This window comes from Eleutherodactylus coqui, chromosome 10 (genome assembly GCF_035609145.1).
Source record: "Eleutherodactylus coqui strain aEleCoq1 chromosome 10, aEleCoq1.hap1, whole genome shotgun sequence".
In the NCBI taxonomy this organism is placed as follows: Eukaryota; Metazoa; Chordata; class Amphibia; order Anura; family Eleutherodactylidae; genus Eleutherodactylus; species Eleutherodactylus coqui.
Genome location: NC_089846.1, coordinates 14,821,656 through 14,839,401, shown reverse-complemented (window position 1 = coordinate 14,839,401; position 17,746 = coordinate 14,821,656). Strand labels below are relative to the sequence as shown.

At 47.3% G+C, this 17,746-nt stretch overlaps 1 protein-coding gene across 1 annotated transcript; it reads left to right on the top strand.

The window, feature by feature from the left end:
* The first annotated feature begins 11 nt into the window (after positions 1-11).
* On the top strand, positions 12-16,605 carry SURF1 (SURF1 cytochrome c oxidase assembly factor). The gene is made up of 9 exons (XM_066580324.1): positions 12-146; positions 6,434-6,518; positions 6,808-6,932; positions 8,754-8,836; positions 10,374-10,553; positions 11,201-11,273; positions 12,337-12,499; positions 13,030-13,111; positions 16,143-16,605. The coding sequence occupies exons 1-9, from the start codon at positions 93-95 to the stop codon at positions 16,204-16,206; spliced, it is 909 nt and encodes a 302-aa protein (XP_066436421.1). The 5' UTR covers positions 12-92; the 3' UTR covers positions 16,207-16,605.
* The last annotated feature ends 1,141 nt before the right edge of the window (positions 16,606-17,746 follow it).

The following is a 17,746-nucleotide window of genomic DNA, read 5'->3' as shown; positions in this document are numbered from 1 at the left end:
TTCCGTCCTGAAACTGCGCTCGTTTCCTTGGTTCCGAGGGACATTCTGACCCGGAAGTGCTGCGGGAAGAACACGAGAGGAGACCCGACCTCATGTACAGAGTCCTCGTATTACTGCGGGGCCCCGCGGCCACAACACCGCGGCAGGTGAGCACCAGGCGTGCATGACAACAGCGCCGTCTGCTGGTGAAGTGGGTTATAACAGCGACATCTGCTGGTGACACATGATAACAGGGCTGAAGGTGCTACAGCGACATCTGCCGGTAGTATATATCTATATTCCACAACACTTCTGCTCGATTCAACCCAAACAACCAATCACTGTGAATAAGCCAACCCAAACAACCAATCACTGTGAATCAGCCAGCCCAAACAACCAATTAGGTTGTGAATTGAGCAGAAGTGCTGTGGAATATAGATATATGCCTTCTGCGACAATCACCAATCAGGTTGCTGGAATTGTGAAAATAACCAATCAGGTTGCTAGAATTGCTGATTGTTGCAGAAGTGCGGAAGAATATGTTAATTTGCTCACGGCATACATGGGGAGGGGGATAGCGCCATCTGCTGCTGAGACATGGTACAGAAGTGACGGGTAAGTAGCACCATCTGCTGGTAAGACGTGATAAAGGAATAATGGTAATAACGACGCCATCTGCTGGTGAGACGTTATACAGAGTTGACAGTAATAATGGCGCCCTCTGCTGGTGACACGTGATAAACAGTTGATTGAAATAACAGCTCCATTTGCTGGTAATACGTGAAACAGGACAGACGGTAATAACAGCGCCATCTGCTGGTGACATGTGATACAGATGTGACGGTAATAACGACGCCCTCTGCTGGTGAGACGTGATACAGGAGTGACAGTGATAACAGCGCCATCTGCTGGTGAGACGTGATACTGAAGTGACGGTAATAACGGCACCATCTGCTGGTGACACGTGATACAGAACTGACGGTAATAACAGCGCCATCTACTGATCAGACGTGATACAGGCGTTACGGTGATATCGGCGCCCTCTGCTGGTGACACGTGATACAGAGTAGACTGTAATTAAAAGTGCCACCTGCTGGTGACATGTGATACAGGACTGACGGTAATAACAACGCCGCCTGCTGGTCACACGTGATATAGGAGTGATTTTAATAAAAGTGCCATCTGCTGGTCAGACGTGATACTGGCGTGACAGTGATATCGGCGCCCTCTGCTGGTGACACGTGATACAGAGTTAACTGTAATTAAAAGCGCCATCTGCTGGGGAGATGTGACACAGAAGTGACGGTAATAACGGCACCCTCTGCTGGTGAGAAGTGATACAGGCGTGACAGTGATAACAGCGCCATCTGCTGGTGAGACGTGATACCGGAGTGACGGTAATAACGGCACCATCTGCTGGTGACACGTGATACAGAACTGACGGTAATAACAGCGCCATCTACTGATCAGACGTGATACAGGCGTTATGGTGATATCGGCGCCCTCTGCTGGTGACACGTGATACAGAGTAGACTGTAATTAAAAGTGCCACCTGCTGGTGACATGTGATACAGGACTGACGGTAATAACAACGCCGCCTGCTGGTCACACGTGGTATAGGAGTGATTTTAATAAAAGTGCCATCTGCTGGTCAGACGTGATACTGGCGTGACAGTGATATCGGCGCCCTCTGCTGGTGACACGTGATACAGAGTTAACTAATTAAAAGCGCCATCTGCTGGGGAGATGTGACACAGAAGTGACGGTAATAACGGCACCCTCTGCTGGTGAGAAGTGATACAGGCGTGACAGTAATAACAGCAATAACAGCGCCATCTGCTGGTGAGACGTGATACCGGAGTGACGGTAATAACGGCGCCATCTGCTGGTGACACGTGATACAGAACTGACGGTAATAACAGCGCCATCTACTGATCAGACGTGATACAGGCGTTACGGTGATATCGGCGCCCTCTGCTGGTGACACGTGATGCAGAGTTGACTGTAATTAAAAGCGCCACCTGCTGGTGACATTTGATACAGAGTTGACTACAATAACAGCGCCACCTGCTGGTGACACATGATACAGGGCTGACGGTAATAACTGCGCCCTCAACTGGTCAGACGTGATGCAGGACTGACAGTAATAACGGCACTATCTGCTGGGGACATGTAATACAGAAGTGACGGTAATAATGGCGCCATCTGCTGGTGACATTTGATACAGAGTTGACTATAATAACAGCGCCACCTGCTGGTGACACGTGATACAGGGCTGACGGTAATAACTGCGCCATCTACTGGTCAGACGTGATATCGGCTCCCTCTGCTGGTGAGACGTGATACAGAGTTGACTGTATTTAAAAGCGCCATCTGCTGGTGACACGTGATACAGGACTGACGGTAATAACAACGCCGCCTGCTGGTGACATGTGATACAGGTCTAACAGCGCCATCTGCTGCTGATTGGTGATACAGGAGTGACAGTAATAGCAGCGCCATCTGCTGGTGACACGTGATATAGGAGTTTAATAAAAGCGCCATCTGCTGGTCAGACGTAATACTGGTGTGACAATGATATCGGCGCCCTCTGCTGGTGACACGTGATACAGAGTTGACTGTAATTAAAAGCGCCCTCTGCTGGTGAAATATGATACAGGAGTGACTGTAATAACAGCGCCATCAGCTGGTGACACGTGATACAGGAGTCACAGTAATAGCGCCATCTGCTGGTGACACGTGATACAGAGTTGACTATAATAACAGCGCCACCTGCTGGTGACACGTGATATAGGACTGACAGTAATAACAGATCCATTTGCTGGTGACGTGATACAGAGTTGACTATAATAATGGCGCCATCTGCTGGTGACACATGATACAAGACTGACAGTAATTACAGCGCCATCTGCTGGTAACACGTTATACAAAAGTCACAGTAATACCATCTGTTGGTGACACGTGATACAGAGTTGACTGTAATTAAAAGCACCATCTACTGGTGACGTGATATAGGAATGACTGTAATAAAAGAGCCATCTGCTGGTCAGATGTGATACAGGCGTGACGGTGATAACCGTTGCCCTTTGCTGGTGACATGTGATACAGAGATGATGGTAATAACATCGCCCTCTGCTGGTGACTTGATACAGAGATGATGGTAATAACTTTGCCCTCTGCTGGTGACTTGATACAGAGATGATGGTAATAACATCGCCCTCTGCTGGTGACTTGATACAGTGGTTAGAGTAATAATGGCGCAGTCTGCTGGTCACATGCACATATAGGTCAAAGGTAATAACGCTATATGGGCTGATGGTAATGGCGCCATCTGCTGGTGATTCGCAATACAGAGTTGCCTGTAATGGCCCATTTACATGTAACGATTATCGCTCAAAACTCGTTTAAACGAACAAATATGAATATTAATCGTTACGTGTAAATGCAAAAAAAAATATCGCTCACCATTCGTTCACTTCTTGTTATCGCGGACTGATAAACTATCGCTGGATCGCTGGCTTCTCGTTACGTATAAATGCTCTCCGCAAGTTCCGAGTGAGAAGCCAGCGATGTTTTTCAGTGTAAATGCTATACACGAGCGCGGGCGACCTCAGCGGTGATAACTGTCGTTTCATGTAAAAGTCCCATTATAAAGGCGCCATCTACTGATGAGACATGACACAGAGTGCCTGTAATAGAAGTGCCATCTGCTGGTGACAAGGGATACAGTAATAAAGCGCCATCTGCTGGTGACACGGGATACTAGGGAGACAGTAATAAAGTGCTATTTGCTCGTGATAAAGGGGTGACTGTAATAGAAACACCATTTGCTGGTGATAAGGGATATAAAGTTGACGGTAATAAGAGCGCCATCTTCTGGTGACATGTGATACAGGATGATGGTGCTAACAGCGCCCCCAGCTGGTGATGTGGTACGTGACTCCTGCTATCACCTTCCCTCCCAGCTCTGCAGTCTGTGATCGTGGAGTCCAGGGGAGATTTACGAAACTGTTTAAAACACAAACTGTCCTCGTTGCCCACAGCAACCAATCACTGTGCAGCGTTCAGTCTTCATAGTGCTCTTTAGAAATTAAGCCTGCTCTGTGATTGGTTGCTCTGGGCAACAAGAACAGTTTTTCTTTTAGGGTGCGTTCACACGTAGCGGAATTCGTGTGAATTTGCTGCAGCAGAATATCCAATATCCACGCCGCCAAAAAGTGTTAAAATCATTGGTGGGAATTATGATGTGGATATTCATTAACATAAACACGATCACTAGTGGTAGCTGCACTGTAAGTACTATCACTAGTGGTAGCTGCACTGTAATTACTATCACTAGTGGTAGCTGCACTGTAATTACTATCACTAGTGGTAGCTGCACTGTAATTACTATCACTAGTGGTAACTGCACTGTAATTACTATCACTAGTGGTAGCTGCACTGTATTGACTAACTGCAGCTAATAGTGAATTGATGCTTGCAACAGAGGCCAAAAGCAATAAAAAAGGATTTGGGGGGTATGTCAAAAGCAAAAGAAAAGTCAAGGATGCTCTTGGATGCTTACAGGATGAAAATGGTGAATTGGTTAAGAATGATGTTGAGAAGGCTGGACTTTTAAATTCCTATTTTGTATCTGTTTTCTATCAGAAAGTAGATGTAACATCAGCTGATCTTCCCTGTGCTATTGGGGGAATAAAAGAATGAAGGCTATCTGTAAGCAGAGAGATGGTGAGGGAACATTTAGCTAACTTTAATGAATTCAAGTCCCAAGGTCCAGATGAATTACATCCTAGGATACTGAAGGAAGCAGTGGAGGGAATTGCTGAACCACTCGACATAATCTTTGAAAATTCATGGAGAACAGGAGAAGTCCCGGAAGACTGGAAAAGGGCAAATGTTGTCCCTAGCTTCAAGAAAATACAGCCCTGTGAGCCTGACTTCTATACCGGGAAAGATCTGTGAACAAATTATTAAGCAGCATGTATGCAAGTACTTGGATAAAAATGGAGCAATCAACCAGAGCCAGCATGGGTTTGTGACAAACAAGTCATGCCAGACTAATCTAATTCCCTTCTGACAGAATCACCGACTGGGTTGATCAGGGAAATGCGGTGGATATAGTTTTCCTTGACCTTTAGTAAAGCATTTGACAAAGTATCTCATACCATACTTATTGAAAAAAGGACCAAATATGGGATTGACAAGGAAGCTGTTAGGTGGATTCACAACTGGCTGAGTGATCATACCCATAGAGTGGTCATAAATGGCTGCACATCCAAGTGGAAGAATGTATCAAGTGGGGTACCACAAGGCTCTGTCCTGGGCCCAGTGTTGGAGGAAGGAATTGATGGGAAACTGATCAGATTTGCCGACGACACAAAGCTAGGAGGGATAGCTAACACTAGGGAAGAGAGAGTATTCAAAAAGATCTAGAAAAGCTTGCACAGTGGTCGGTGACTAACAGAATGGTATTTAACAAGGAGAAATGCAAAGTCCTACATCTGGGCAAGAAAAAAGCACATACAGAATGGGAGGAATTGAGCTAATCAGCAGCACATGTGAAAAAGACTTGGGTATACTAACAGATCATAGACTGAACATGAATCAACAATGTGATGCAGCAGCCAAAAAGGCAAAAACAATTCTGGGATGTATTAAGAGAAGCATAGAGTCTAGATCACGTGAGGTCATTATCCCCTCTACTCTTCCTTAGTCAGACCTCATCTGGAATACTGTGTCCAGTTCTGGGCACCCCACTTTAAAAAAGACGTAGACAAACTGGAGCAAGTTCAGAGAAGAGTTACCAAGATGGTGAGCGGTCTGCAAATCATGTCCTATGAGGAACGGTTAAAGGATCTGGGAATGTTTAGCTTGCAGAAGAGAAGGCTGAGAGGAGACTTAATAGCCGTCTACAAATATCTGAAGGGCTGTCACAGTGCAGAGGGATCAGCCCTATTCTCATCTGCACAAGGAGAGACTGGAAGCAATGGGATAAAACTGAAGGGGAGGAGACACTGATTAGATATTAGACAGTGAGGGGGATCAATGAGTGGAACAGGTTGCCACGGGAGGTGGGGAGTTCTCCTTCAATGGAAGTGTTCAAACAAAGGCTGACCCTGGAGGTCCCTTCCAACTCTACCATTCTATGATTCTATGACTATCACTAGTGGTAACTGCACTGTAATTGCTATCACTGTGTAGAGCTAGCATCTGACCATTATACGGTGCCTGTATTATTCAGAGGTTACTAGAGTTGAGCTGCTGTATCTAAGTCACCATGTTATAAAAGCTGTCCTACATTTGTGTGTGTGGGTGGGGGCACACACATTTTCCTTGCAGCTTCCTCTGCGCTCTGTGTCCTCCTGCTTCCTGGTTGTTACAACAATGGCTGCTCCCTCATGATGGGGCTTGTGGAAGGATCATTGAATGACTGGCTTTCTCTGCTTGCTTGCAGTCCTCCCGCTGTGCCCTCCTCCTCCGGACTGGATTGACCCCTTACTGTGTGCAGCCCAGATCGCACCCATGGAGCCTTCTGAGGTGTAAGTAAGACTGACCTGTTTACTGGCAAAAACTGGAATTCTAGTAAATGAGAGCGGTCGCCCCGCGGAGCTCTGGACCGTGAGCGCGGTCGCCCCGCGGAGCTCTGGACCGTGAGCGCGGTCGCCCCGCGGAGCTCTGGACCGTGAGCGCGGTCGCCCCGCGAAGCTCTGGACCGCGAGAGCGGTCGCCCCGCGGAGCCGTGGACCGCGAGAGCGGTCGCCCCGCGGAGCTCCTTCTGTTTGTGTTCTCCTCTGTGTTCTGCACTGAGCTCCCCTGTCTCTCTCGCAGGTCCTGGCAGCGGCTCCCAGCGGTTCTTCTCTTCCTCCACATCGACGGAGTCCAGTAAGGATTCGCTGGTGAAATGGCTTCTCTTCCTCATCCCGGTCGCCTCCTTTGGGCTCGGTGTTTGGCAGGTAACAATTACTGGCATTGGGGGAGGTTGCGGTATCGCAGGGCCGTGTGCAGGTGATGCTCTGTATACTTAGTGCAAAGCTCTGCAGCTCACCATCACCTGAAGCTGCTGCTCTCAAATCCCATCTAAAACAGACATTCAGGGGCCCATTTATTGCACTGCTTACAGGATTAGCGGAAAGTGGTGGTGGTGGTGGTGGGGGTCTGCTAGTTGTGCACCTGTGACCTCAGGCTGTTGTCACCCACCTAGAAGACTTTGTAGGGTAGAAGTTGCCAGCATGTCTTTCCATGGATCCTCCAATGTTGGTCATCCTGCAGTGAAGAAGTTGCTAGACATTCAGCACCCAGGAGAGTTGGGTGACAACCTCAACTGGCACTGTAGCAGTGACCATTGCCATCTTCTGCAGTGTTGCCCTTAGGTTACAGTAGATGGCAACCTGTGCAGAATTATTTGGGCATATCCCCTTGTCGTAAGGAAGAACACAATGAACTGATAGGCAGTCCACCGCTATTCTGCTGCTGCAGAAAGCAACAAGATAGCAGCATACCCACAGCAAAACGGCTCAGTGATTAAGTACTGCATTAGAACCAATCTCGTTACATAAATACAGCACCAAAATCAAGCTCATAACATAAATACAGCATCAGAACCAAGCTCAATACAGATGCAGAAGTAAGTTAACTGCATAACTGCCACACCAAAACCAAACTCGTAACATAAATACAGTATCAGAATCAAGCTCATTAGATAAATTCAGCACCAGAATTCAGCTGAGAACATAGATACATCACTAGAACCAAGCATATGACATAAATATAATAGCAGAAACACGTTTAGTACATAAATACAGCATCAGAACCAGACTCATAAAATAAATACAGCACAAACCAACCTTAGTACATAGATACAATACCAGAACCAAGCTCAAAATATAAATACAGCACAAGAACCAAGCTTTGTACATAGATAAAGCACCAGAACTGAGCTTTGTATGTAGATACAATTACAGAAACTAGCTCATAACATAAATACAGCACAAACCAACCTTAGTACATAGATACAATACCAGAACCAAGCTCAAAACATAAATACAGCACAAGAACCAAGCTTTGTACATAGATAAAGCACCAGAACTGAGCTTTGTATATAGATACAATTACAGAAACTAGCTCATAACATAAATACAGCGCAAACCAATCTTAGTACATAGACACAATACCAGGACCAAGCTCCTAACATAAATACAGCACTATAACTAAGATATTGTGCTTCAGGGGCCCAATGGGCTGACAGTGGCTCCTTAGAACATCCGAGAGACAGAGCCATGATTCATGTAGCTTCATAAGAGCCTGGCATATGGATCGAAAACCTCATCGAGCCGAGCGGACCTAAGGGAGCCAATGCCCCCCCCCCCCCCCAACAAGCTGGTGGCTGGCACCTTGTACCACTGTACGGGTCGCACGTAGCTAAGGACGGCCATGGTCCTGTCTATCATTACACACGTCCACCTCTCAGTCGCAGTGGCTTTAGATGCCTGGAAGGTTTCACAGGCCAGAATTAACCCCTCAGTGACTGGATCGTATGAAATAGAGCTGGTGGCAAGCACAGTTGAGCTCTGCTGCCGCTCAGCGGAGGATGATGGGGGGGATGAGTTAGACTTCCTGCTGATGGACAACCAGGTCCGGTGGTTTTCTTCTTCTACTACAGGTTTCTCAATTCAGTGTCTACACTGATGGCCGCCAGTGGGGCGAGGGGTCTGGAGATCTCCCTGGGGCTCGATACACAACTCTGCATCGCTGCTGCTGTTTATTTTCTCTTTCAGATACAGAGACGGAAATGGAAGCTGAACCTCATAGAGCAGCTGGAGGCGCAGACTACGTCCACCCCCATACCTCTCCCCATAGAGTGAGTTGCCTTTAGCAGCAGCCATTGCCGGCCCTAAGTTAGATGGCATCTTGTGCAGAATTTTAGTCAGCCTGCCTGTGTTCTGGTTGTGCAGAAAGATAGTAGCACACGCACACCAGAACAGCTCAGTGAATAAATACTGTACCAGAACCAAGCTCATAATATAAATGTAGTACCAGAACCAAATTCATAAATAAAGCATGAAAACAAAACTCAGTACATAAATACAGCACCAGAACCAAGCTAATAACATAAATACAACCACAGAACCAAGCACATAATATAAATATAACACCAAAACCAACCACAATACATAACTACAGCACCAGAACCAAGCTCAGTGCATAGATACTGCAGCAGAACCAAGCTCGGTGCATAGATACTGCAGCAGAACCAAGCTCGGTGCATAGATACTGCAGCAGAACCAAGTTCGGTGCATAGATACTGCAGCAGAACCAAGTTCGGTGCATAGATACTGCAGCAGAACCAAGTTCGGTGCATAGATACTGCAGCAGAACCAAGTTCGGTGCATAGATACTGCAGCAGAACCAAGCTCGGTGCATAGATACTGCAGCAGAACCAAGCTCGGTGCATAGATACTTCACCCAGAACCAAGGTCGGTGCATAGATACTGCAGCAGAACCAAGCTCGGTGCATAGATACTGCAGCAGAACCAAGCTCGGTGCATAGATACTTCACCCAGAACCAAGTTCGGTGCATAGATACTGCAGCAGAACCAAGTTCGGTGCATAGATACTGCAGCAGAACCAAGCTCGGTGCATAGATACTGCAGCAGAACCAAGCTCGGTGCATAGATACTTCACCCAGAACCAAGGTCGGTGCATAGATACTTCACCCAGAACCAAGCTTGGTGCATAGATACTGCTCCCAGAACCAAGCTCGGTGCACAGATACTGCACCCAGAACCAAGCTTGGTGCATAGATACTGCACCCAGAACCAAGCTTATAACATAAATACAACCACAGAACAAAACTTATAATGTAAATACAACAACTAAACGAAGCACATAACATAAATACAGCACTAGAACCTACCTCAGTACATAGATATTGTTTTAAAACCAAGCTCCGTACATAGATACTGCACCAGAACCAAGCTCTGTGCATAAATACAGTAGCAGAACTAAGCGATTGTTTCATGGGGCACGATAGGCTGTCGGTGGCACCTCGGGACATCAGAAGGTTGGAGACAGAGCTAGGAGGAGGATGATTCACGTACCTCTACAAGATGCTGCCGCATAAAGGAAAGGTGGACCTAAAGGAAGTGATTGCCCCAGCTTACATCAACCTGTGCCCCCCGACAAGCTGGTAGCTGGCACCTTGTGTGTATGTAGCTATGGCTGCAGCTTATTTCAGGTGTGACCTACAGATGTCCCCCATTTATGCAGCTTAGACATAGAGTGGTTGGAAGTGCTATGATCCTGAAGTTTGTGTCTCTCAGTTGATGAATTTTATAGTTTTTTAACCCTTTAGTGGATAGAACCTCGTGGCTGATCTCAGGGTCCATTGTGCTCAGTCCCGCAGAACTTCAGACAATGGAGTTTCGTCCCGTCACGGTCAGAGGCCATTTTGACCACTCGAAGGAGCTTTACGTCAGACCCCGCACCCTGGTGAAGCCGAGTAACGAGTCCGGTGGGATGGGACCTCAGGAGAATGGGGCTCACGTGATCACCCCCTTTATCTGTACTGACCTCGGGTATGTGATCTTACCTCTTAATGTCTTCCAATACTCTACCCTTATGGTTATTACAGGATCACGTATGTGCATCGCTGCTCTTATGTGTGACGATAAACTGATTAATCTGAAGGGTTTACTCCAACAACCGGTCAAACAATTATACCATGCTGGTGGTGACCTAGGTGTAATGATAACATTGTGAAAGGATAATGCCTTAGGTCTAATGATGTCATGAATAGGGTGGTAATATGACATCATGAAAAAGATGACACCCTTAAGCCTAAGTTGTCATGAAGGGAGCAGCCCTAGGTAGAATATCATGAAGGGGGTGGAGCCCTAGATGTGCCGATGGTGGTGTAGAATGGGTGGGGCTATAAGTTTGCTGATGATGTCATGGAAGGGGTGAGGCCATAGGTGTGATGACCTCATGAAGGGGTAGAGATTTCTGTGTGCTGATGATGTCATAGAAGGGGTTCTGCACCAGGTGTTGTGATAAAAGGGGCGGGGCCCTAGTTGTAATGATGTCATGAAGAGGGTGGGACCGTAGGTCTGCTGATGTCATGTAAGGGTTGTGGTGGTGTCCTAGGTTCACCAATCAGTTTTCTTGCTAGTATTCCCTGTTTTCCTCCCGGTATATCTAACAAGCTCTAATGATTCGCCTACAGAATCACCATCTTGGTAAACAGAGGTTTCGTCCCTACGAGGAAGCTGAATCCGCAGACGAGAATGAAGGGTCAGGTGAGCGGAGAACATGATGACTGAACTGGAACCTCTCCAGTTGGACAAAAACTTGAAGCCAAGACCCCATGACAGTGAGACGCCGCTGTGTGACATGCTACAATGCTATATCAGTACTATCATGTGTAATAAGATGGGGCTCCCCTCCCCCGCCCTGGTACGCTGCGCAGTACTTGCCATCTCAGTGTTTAGAGTAATATTTTGTGCTGCAGACAGTTCCCCGTCATGAACAGTATTTCTTTGTAAGATCAGCACCTCTGAGAGCGACCTGACAGCCACATTCCCTTCTCCCCCCTGGAATGAGCAGGATCTTATAAAAGCAGTATATACAGCGATCTGCGGGATCTCGCAGGGCTCCCTCTACTGTAAGGTCAAGGTCATAGCAGGATTCAACTCTACTGTAAGGTCGGGGTCTACGTAGAGCTCCCTCTACTATAAGATCAGGGTCTCCACAGGTCTCCCTCTAAGGTCAGGCCTCTTTCTGTACTGTAAGACCAAGGTCTCCCGGTAAGGTTAAGGTCACAGCGGGCTCCCTCTGCTGTAAGGTCAAGGTCACCACGGGGCTCCCTCTGCTGTAAGGTCACCACGGGGTTCCTTCTGCTGTAAGGTAAAGGTCACCACGGGGTTCCTTCTGCTGTAAGGTAAAGGTCACCACGGGGCTCCCTCTGCTGTAAGGTCAAGGTCACCACGGGGTTCCCTCTGCTGTAAGGTCAAGGTCACCACGGGGTTCCCTCTGCTGCACGGCCCGGGCACGCACGGCACTGCTTATGTATCGCAGTATAAGGGTTCAGTCGCACCGTACTGTTTCTGTTGGATTCACCTAAACAGCTGGAAACTCCTGATGTGACCATAGAGCCCTCCGTCACTACAGCAGTCCCTATAGTGTTGCATATGTCGCCCTTTGGCTCAAGGACACTTGTGGTGGGAAATCTCCCGATGTGTCCATAATATATAATGGACCACAAGTTTTGAACTGGCGCTCGGGGTAATAAGGAGACGCTCTTAGTTCTGCGCTGCGATTCCGTCCGCCGGACATGAAGTTAATCCGTTTCTTTCTCCGTAGATCGATGAGGAGCAGGATCTGGTGGGAATCGTGAGACTCACAGAAACCCGCCAACAATTTGCTCCAAAGAATGATGTGCAGAGGAATGTGTGGTATTACCGGGACCTGGCAGCCATGGCGGAGAAGACGGGGGCAGAGCCCATATATATTGAGGCTGACTATGGTAAGATGAATCCTTGACCTACAGAGGAAGCTGCCAATTTGCGCCGTCCTCCGTGTCTCCTGCGTCCCCTTTCTTTGTAGGGTAACGCCCCTCCTCCTGAGTTACAGCAGATAGCATTGTGCTCATTGTCATCTGCTGGTCTGGTAGGCTTATCAGCCCAGGTGACAATTTATACTACTGCCAGTCTGTGAGCCGCCATATGGTGCATAGCGCTGGTCTCCGGCATACAATGGAGCACCTGCCCAATTCATATGAAACTAAAAGAGAACCTCGAGTTGTCGCTGTATGGAATCGGAAGGTATATACAGCCGTCTGCGTATTCTGCATGCGCTCCGTGTTTTAGGCTACGCAGCGCATTACAACCAGTTTTAAGGAAAAGTTATGCATGGCAACCAATCAGGTTGCTGCTTTCAGTCTCCAAGGGGCCTTTGCTGGAATCTGATTGGTTGCGGTGGGGGACTGCTCCAGCTTTGACCCATCTCCCCCGTTGCATACATATTGTGTTTAACGGTCCTTGTCTATCATCTCAGGCAGCACCGTCCCTGGCGGCCCCATCGGTGGGCAGACCCGCACGACGCTACGAAATGAGCACCTGCAGTACACCGTGACCTGGTAGGTGGATATCTACACACTTATGCAGTAAACTGGTGCTCAGGCTTCATATTTCTCAAGCCTCGGCTTTTGACACTTAGAGGACGCAGCTATGGAGGACGTTCACACAGCAGGATTTGGGGCAGATTTTATCCTTTTACTTGTCGCATTTCTTATGTAGAATTTGCCGTAGATTTTCTGCTCTGAGTGAAAACACCCCCAAAGTTTTCTGCTATGTGGCTGACTTCCAAGAGATCAAATCTGCACAAAGGAGCGCCGGCAACTTCTGCCAATAAGAGTTGGGTTGGGTTATTACGTTGGAGGCGTACGCCAGGAGCATCTCCCAACTGAATGTATATCCCCGACCCGTGCGACTGCCATAAGCAGCATTGTATAAAAAGTGAAGCAGTCCCATGTCCGAACATGTGCCAAGAAGACAGTCTTAGCCCATTGATGTATTCTATATACCAGGCGGGACGGGAAGAGTTTTGATCACTATTCACGCCATATTCCTAAGCTGCTGTATACTCGCCCCAACGTGTCCGCTGTAATACATTCCAAAGGCAGAGATATCCAACCCACAAGTAACGTAACCTAACCGTCCTGTGCATTAGAACAGCGACTGTATAACCTCACTATTGGGGATCCCCAGCCCCTTCCAAACCACTGAGCAATGAGGCACATAGACCACCATGTAGATGCAGCTCATTGTGATTGTTCCCAGCAAGAGAAACCACGTAATCTTGTAGATATGATACCTTTTAATGGCTAACAAAAATACATGATGTAATAATAGCGAGCTTCCGAACCAACGCAGGGTTCTTCTTCAGGCTTAAATGGATTGGATCTGAAGAGGCATGCATATTTATACACACTTATAACATACATACTTATGACAAGGCACAGATATGGATGTGATTGGTTCGCACTTAAAAGGAATTCTGCAACAGCAAACAAACTTTTTTTGTCTAGGCACTGATAGCGAAGTGAAAGTTTTATGGTCCCTAAATTACTGTTGAGGGGGGGGGGGGTCAGCAGGCTAGAAATGCTACAAGAGATACATAAACATTTTTAGCTAAACACTGATAAGGGAGTGAAAGTTTATGGTCCCTGAATTACTGTTGATGGGGGTCTTATCTGTGCAATAAATGTCTCACACTTCCCATTAACGCATAAATCCTGGGGAATAGTTTAACCCCGTATTCAGCGTGTCAAAGGTTGTTATTAATTTATATTCCCAAATTCTTCTGTGGTTTTGTGACTTGAAACCACCCTTCAATATCAAAACTCTCATATCTCCTATGTTATGTCCATGGTTAGAGAAGTGCTCGGCCACAGGTAATTCTCTTTTTCTAGGTTCAATCGTGTGGCGATGAGATCTCATCCTGGCTTTCAGTTTCTGTCCTGTTTCTCCAACATAAAGCCCCCAACAGGACATTTACTGCACATGATTAGGTACACCACATTGGACGAGGAACATGTGAATGTCCCCGGGATCTTATAGTCCTGCTGTGTGTTGGGGATCCGTATCCTGTCCGCAGTCAGTATATGTGAGCAGGTCTTACAGCTCCTTACATTACAGGGATAAGTTCCTTTTTGTGTGTCAGAGGGTAATGCACTCCTGATTATAAAGTTCCTCATATTTGGAGGTTGCCTGTAACACAGAAGCGGAGGGTCTGGTAATATGGTTTTCAGACGGTCATCCTTGTGCAGGGTATGGTGGAGTTTTCTTGCGGTTTTCCTTAGTACCTCTAGTTGCGGATTGTAGGTCACTACTAGAGGCACACGATTGTTTCTTTCCTTCTCCTTGTATTGGAGTAGTTGATTCCTGGGTATCCTGGGGGCTCTGGTGATTCCTGGGTATCCTGGGGGCTCTGGTGATTTCTGGGTATCCTAGTGGCTCTGGTGATTTGGTCATCAATTGAGGTGGGATGGTGGCCCTGATTTATAAATGTTCTTTTAAGATGGTACAAATGTTCCTCTCTGTCCGTTGGGTTGGAGAAGATCCGGTTGTATCTGATGGCCTGGCTGTAGACAATGGACTTTTTGATGTGTTTAGGCTGGAAACTGTCCCATCTGAGGTATGTAGGCCGATCAATCTGTTTCCGTATGGGGATGTCTGTATTGAGTTGTTTGAAATCTTTATGGTGGTGTCCAAAAAGTTGATTTCTTGATATTGAAGGGTGGTTTCCAGTCACAAAACCACAGAAGAATTTGGGAATATAAATTGATAACAACCTTTGACACGCTGAATACTGGGTTAAATTATTCCCCAGGATTTATGCGTGAATGGGAAGTGTGAGACTTGATTGCACAGATAAGACCCCCATCAACAGTAATTCAGGGACCATAAACTTTCACTCCCTTATCAGTGTTTAGCTAAAAATGTTTGTGTATCTCTTGTAGCAATTCTAGCCTGCTGACTTTTCCCCCCCTCCAACAATAATTTAGGGACCATAAAACTTTCACTTCGCTATCAGTGCCTAGACAAAAAAAGTTTGTTTGCTGTTGCAGAATTCCTTTTAAGTGCGAACCAATCACATCCATATCTGTGCCTTGTCATAAGTATGTATGTTATAAGTGTGTATAAATATGCATGCCTCTTCAGATCCAATCCATTAGCCTGAAGAAAGAACCCTGCGTTGGTACGAAAGCTCGCTATTATTACATCATGTATTTTTGTTAGCCATTAAAAGGTATCATATCTACAAGATTACGTGGTTTCTCTTGCTGAGAACAATCACATTTTGCTCTACTGGCTAACACGGTACCAGATCTTTGTTTTCATTATACCTGATGCAGTTCATAGCACACACCGCGGATGTGACCCCCCCCCCCCCCGATTGTGCACATATAAATGCCTCATTGTACGATTAGAGCGCTGGCGACTTCCATCACGTAGGACATCGCCGCTGATTCACTGACAACCTGCCGGACAGTACATGTGAGAACAAGACTCAGCAATTGTCCCCTCCAGCTATACTGTCCTCCTCCGCAGTGTCTCCAGGAGGCTGTGACCGGCTCTTAAGTCATTTATTGCTCTAATTTCCAGGTTCTCGCTCTCGGCCTTCACCTCTATCCTGTGGTACCAAAAGTTCATCCGGCGCGCCCTCTAGTAGGGTCCCCAGGGACGGCGGTCAGTGGATTCTTCTGGTTGGCAGATCTACACTAACACCGGGGATGTAGATCTCATACATCACAGGACTACAACCACCAAACCATTACCCTCCAACAAGGTGCCGTCGCTGAGCCGGAGTCAGAAAAGGTGGTCATCGCCAGGACGGCAGTGTGATGTAGATGGCGGCTAGCAGTGGACTTGTGAACCAGGAACGGGCAGGCAGCTCTGTGCATGGGACGGGTTTTCCCTTTCACTGCCATCCGTTCCAGATTTAATCTCAAATCAACCAGTTGGTATTTATATATTTTTTTGGGCGTCCACTTTATCTGTTTCTCGATTGGGTGAAGCTGTCAGATGAGGCAGTCTGCCTCCCGCTGGTAATAAATGATAGCAGCGAGATCTAGTGTTGGGGTGTTCTGTGTGCATTACATGTTACAGCCCCATCTAAAGCGCACATCGGGGGCAGACCTGAGATCCACAGCTCTGCCATAGTCTCTACAAGGTTTTAGCCAAAGCCTGATGCATTTGGACAGAACTGTGATCATAGCAGCCTCTGCAACTGCTGGAGCTCCTGGCCAGAGCAGACAAGGTTGAGCTTCCTTCAGGCTGCTCCGAGGGATTTGTTACAATATCAGGGGCAATTATATAAGATATGGCCAGAAATGCCAGTGTAAGCACACCGCACATTGACCAAAACTATTTCCTGCCGCATCTGTAAGGTCATAGATCTGGAGAGGCGGTCACTGTGCCCATATACCTTCAAGATGGCAGCTGAACATCTGGCTAACATGGATTTCCCCCAAAGAGATGAAAGCTTGGTAAGTTTAGCCGAACATTAAAGGGGTTGTCCCGCAAAAGCAAGTGGGCTTAAGCACTTCTGTGCGGCGCGAGCACGCCGGAGCGGCCCCATTCAACGGGACAGAAGAGAGCAGACAGCGCAAGCGCGTCTAATCCAGGCAGAAGGCGGCTTCGGTCGGCGCCATGGAGACGGGGACGCCAACATCGGAGAGGGTAAGTGAATAACTTCTGTATGGCCAATATTTAATGTAAGATGTATATTACAAAGTGCATTAATATGGCCATACAGAAGTGCTTAACCCCACTTCCTTTCGCGGGACAACCCCTTTAAGGTGTTTGCAATGGGGATAATGGGGATAAGTTGCAGCCTAACAGCTCTAGGAGGGCCAGAAGGATCAGGCATTGAAATTCAAAGGGCCTAATCCTTCTGCCCTCCGCATCTGTCAGGGGCCCCCATATACAGTTGGTGGAAATGGTTCACTTACCCAATGCGTATGGGAACCTTGAGAGCACCTAACAGCAGCTGCCTGCATGGGGGTACAAGAAGTTACGTGCAGCTGCACCGAGGGCCACGTGCATGGCTGGTATTGTCTAGGGGCCACAGCAGTTGTTCTGATCCCACCCATTACATAACATTGGTTCCAGCTATGTCTACCCCATCTAGAGACATCAGGCTGTTAATGAAACCTCCTGGCAACAATGTAATGCCTGTGGAATTCAGCACTGGAGGAGGTCCAGTG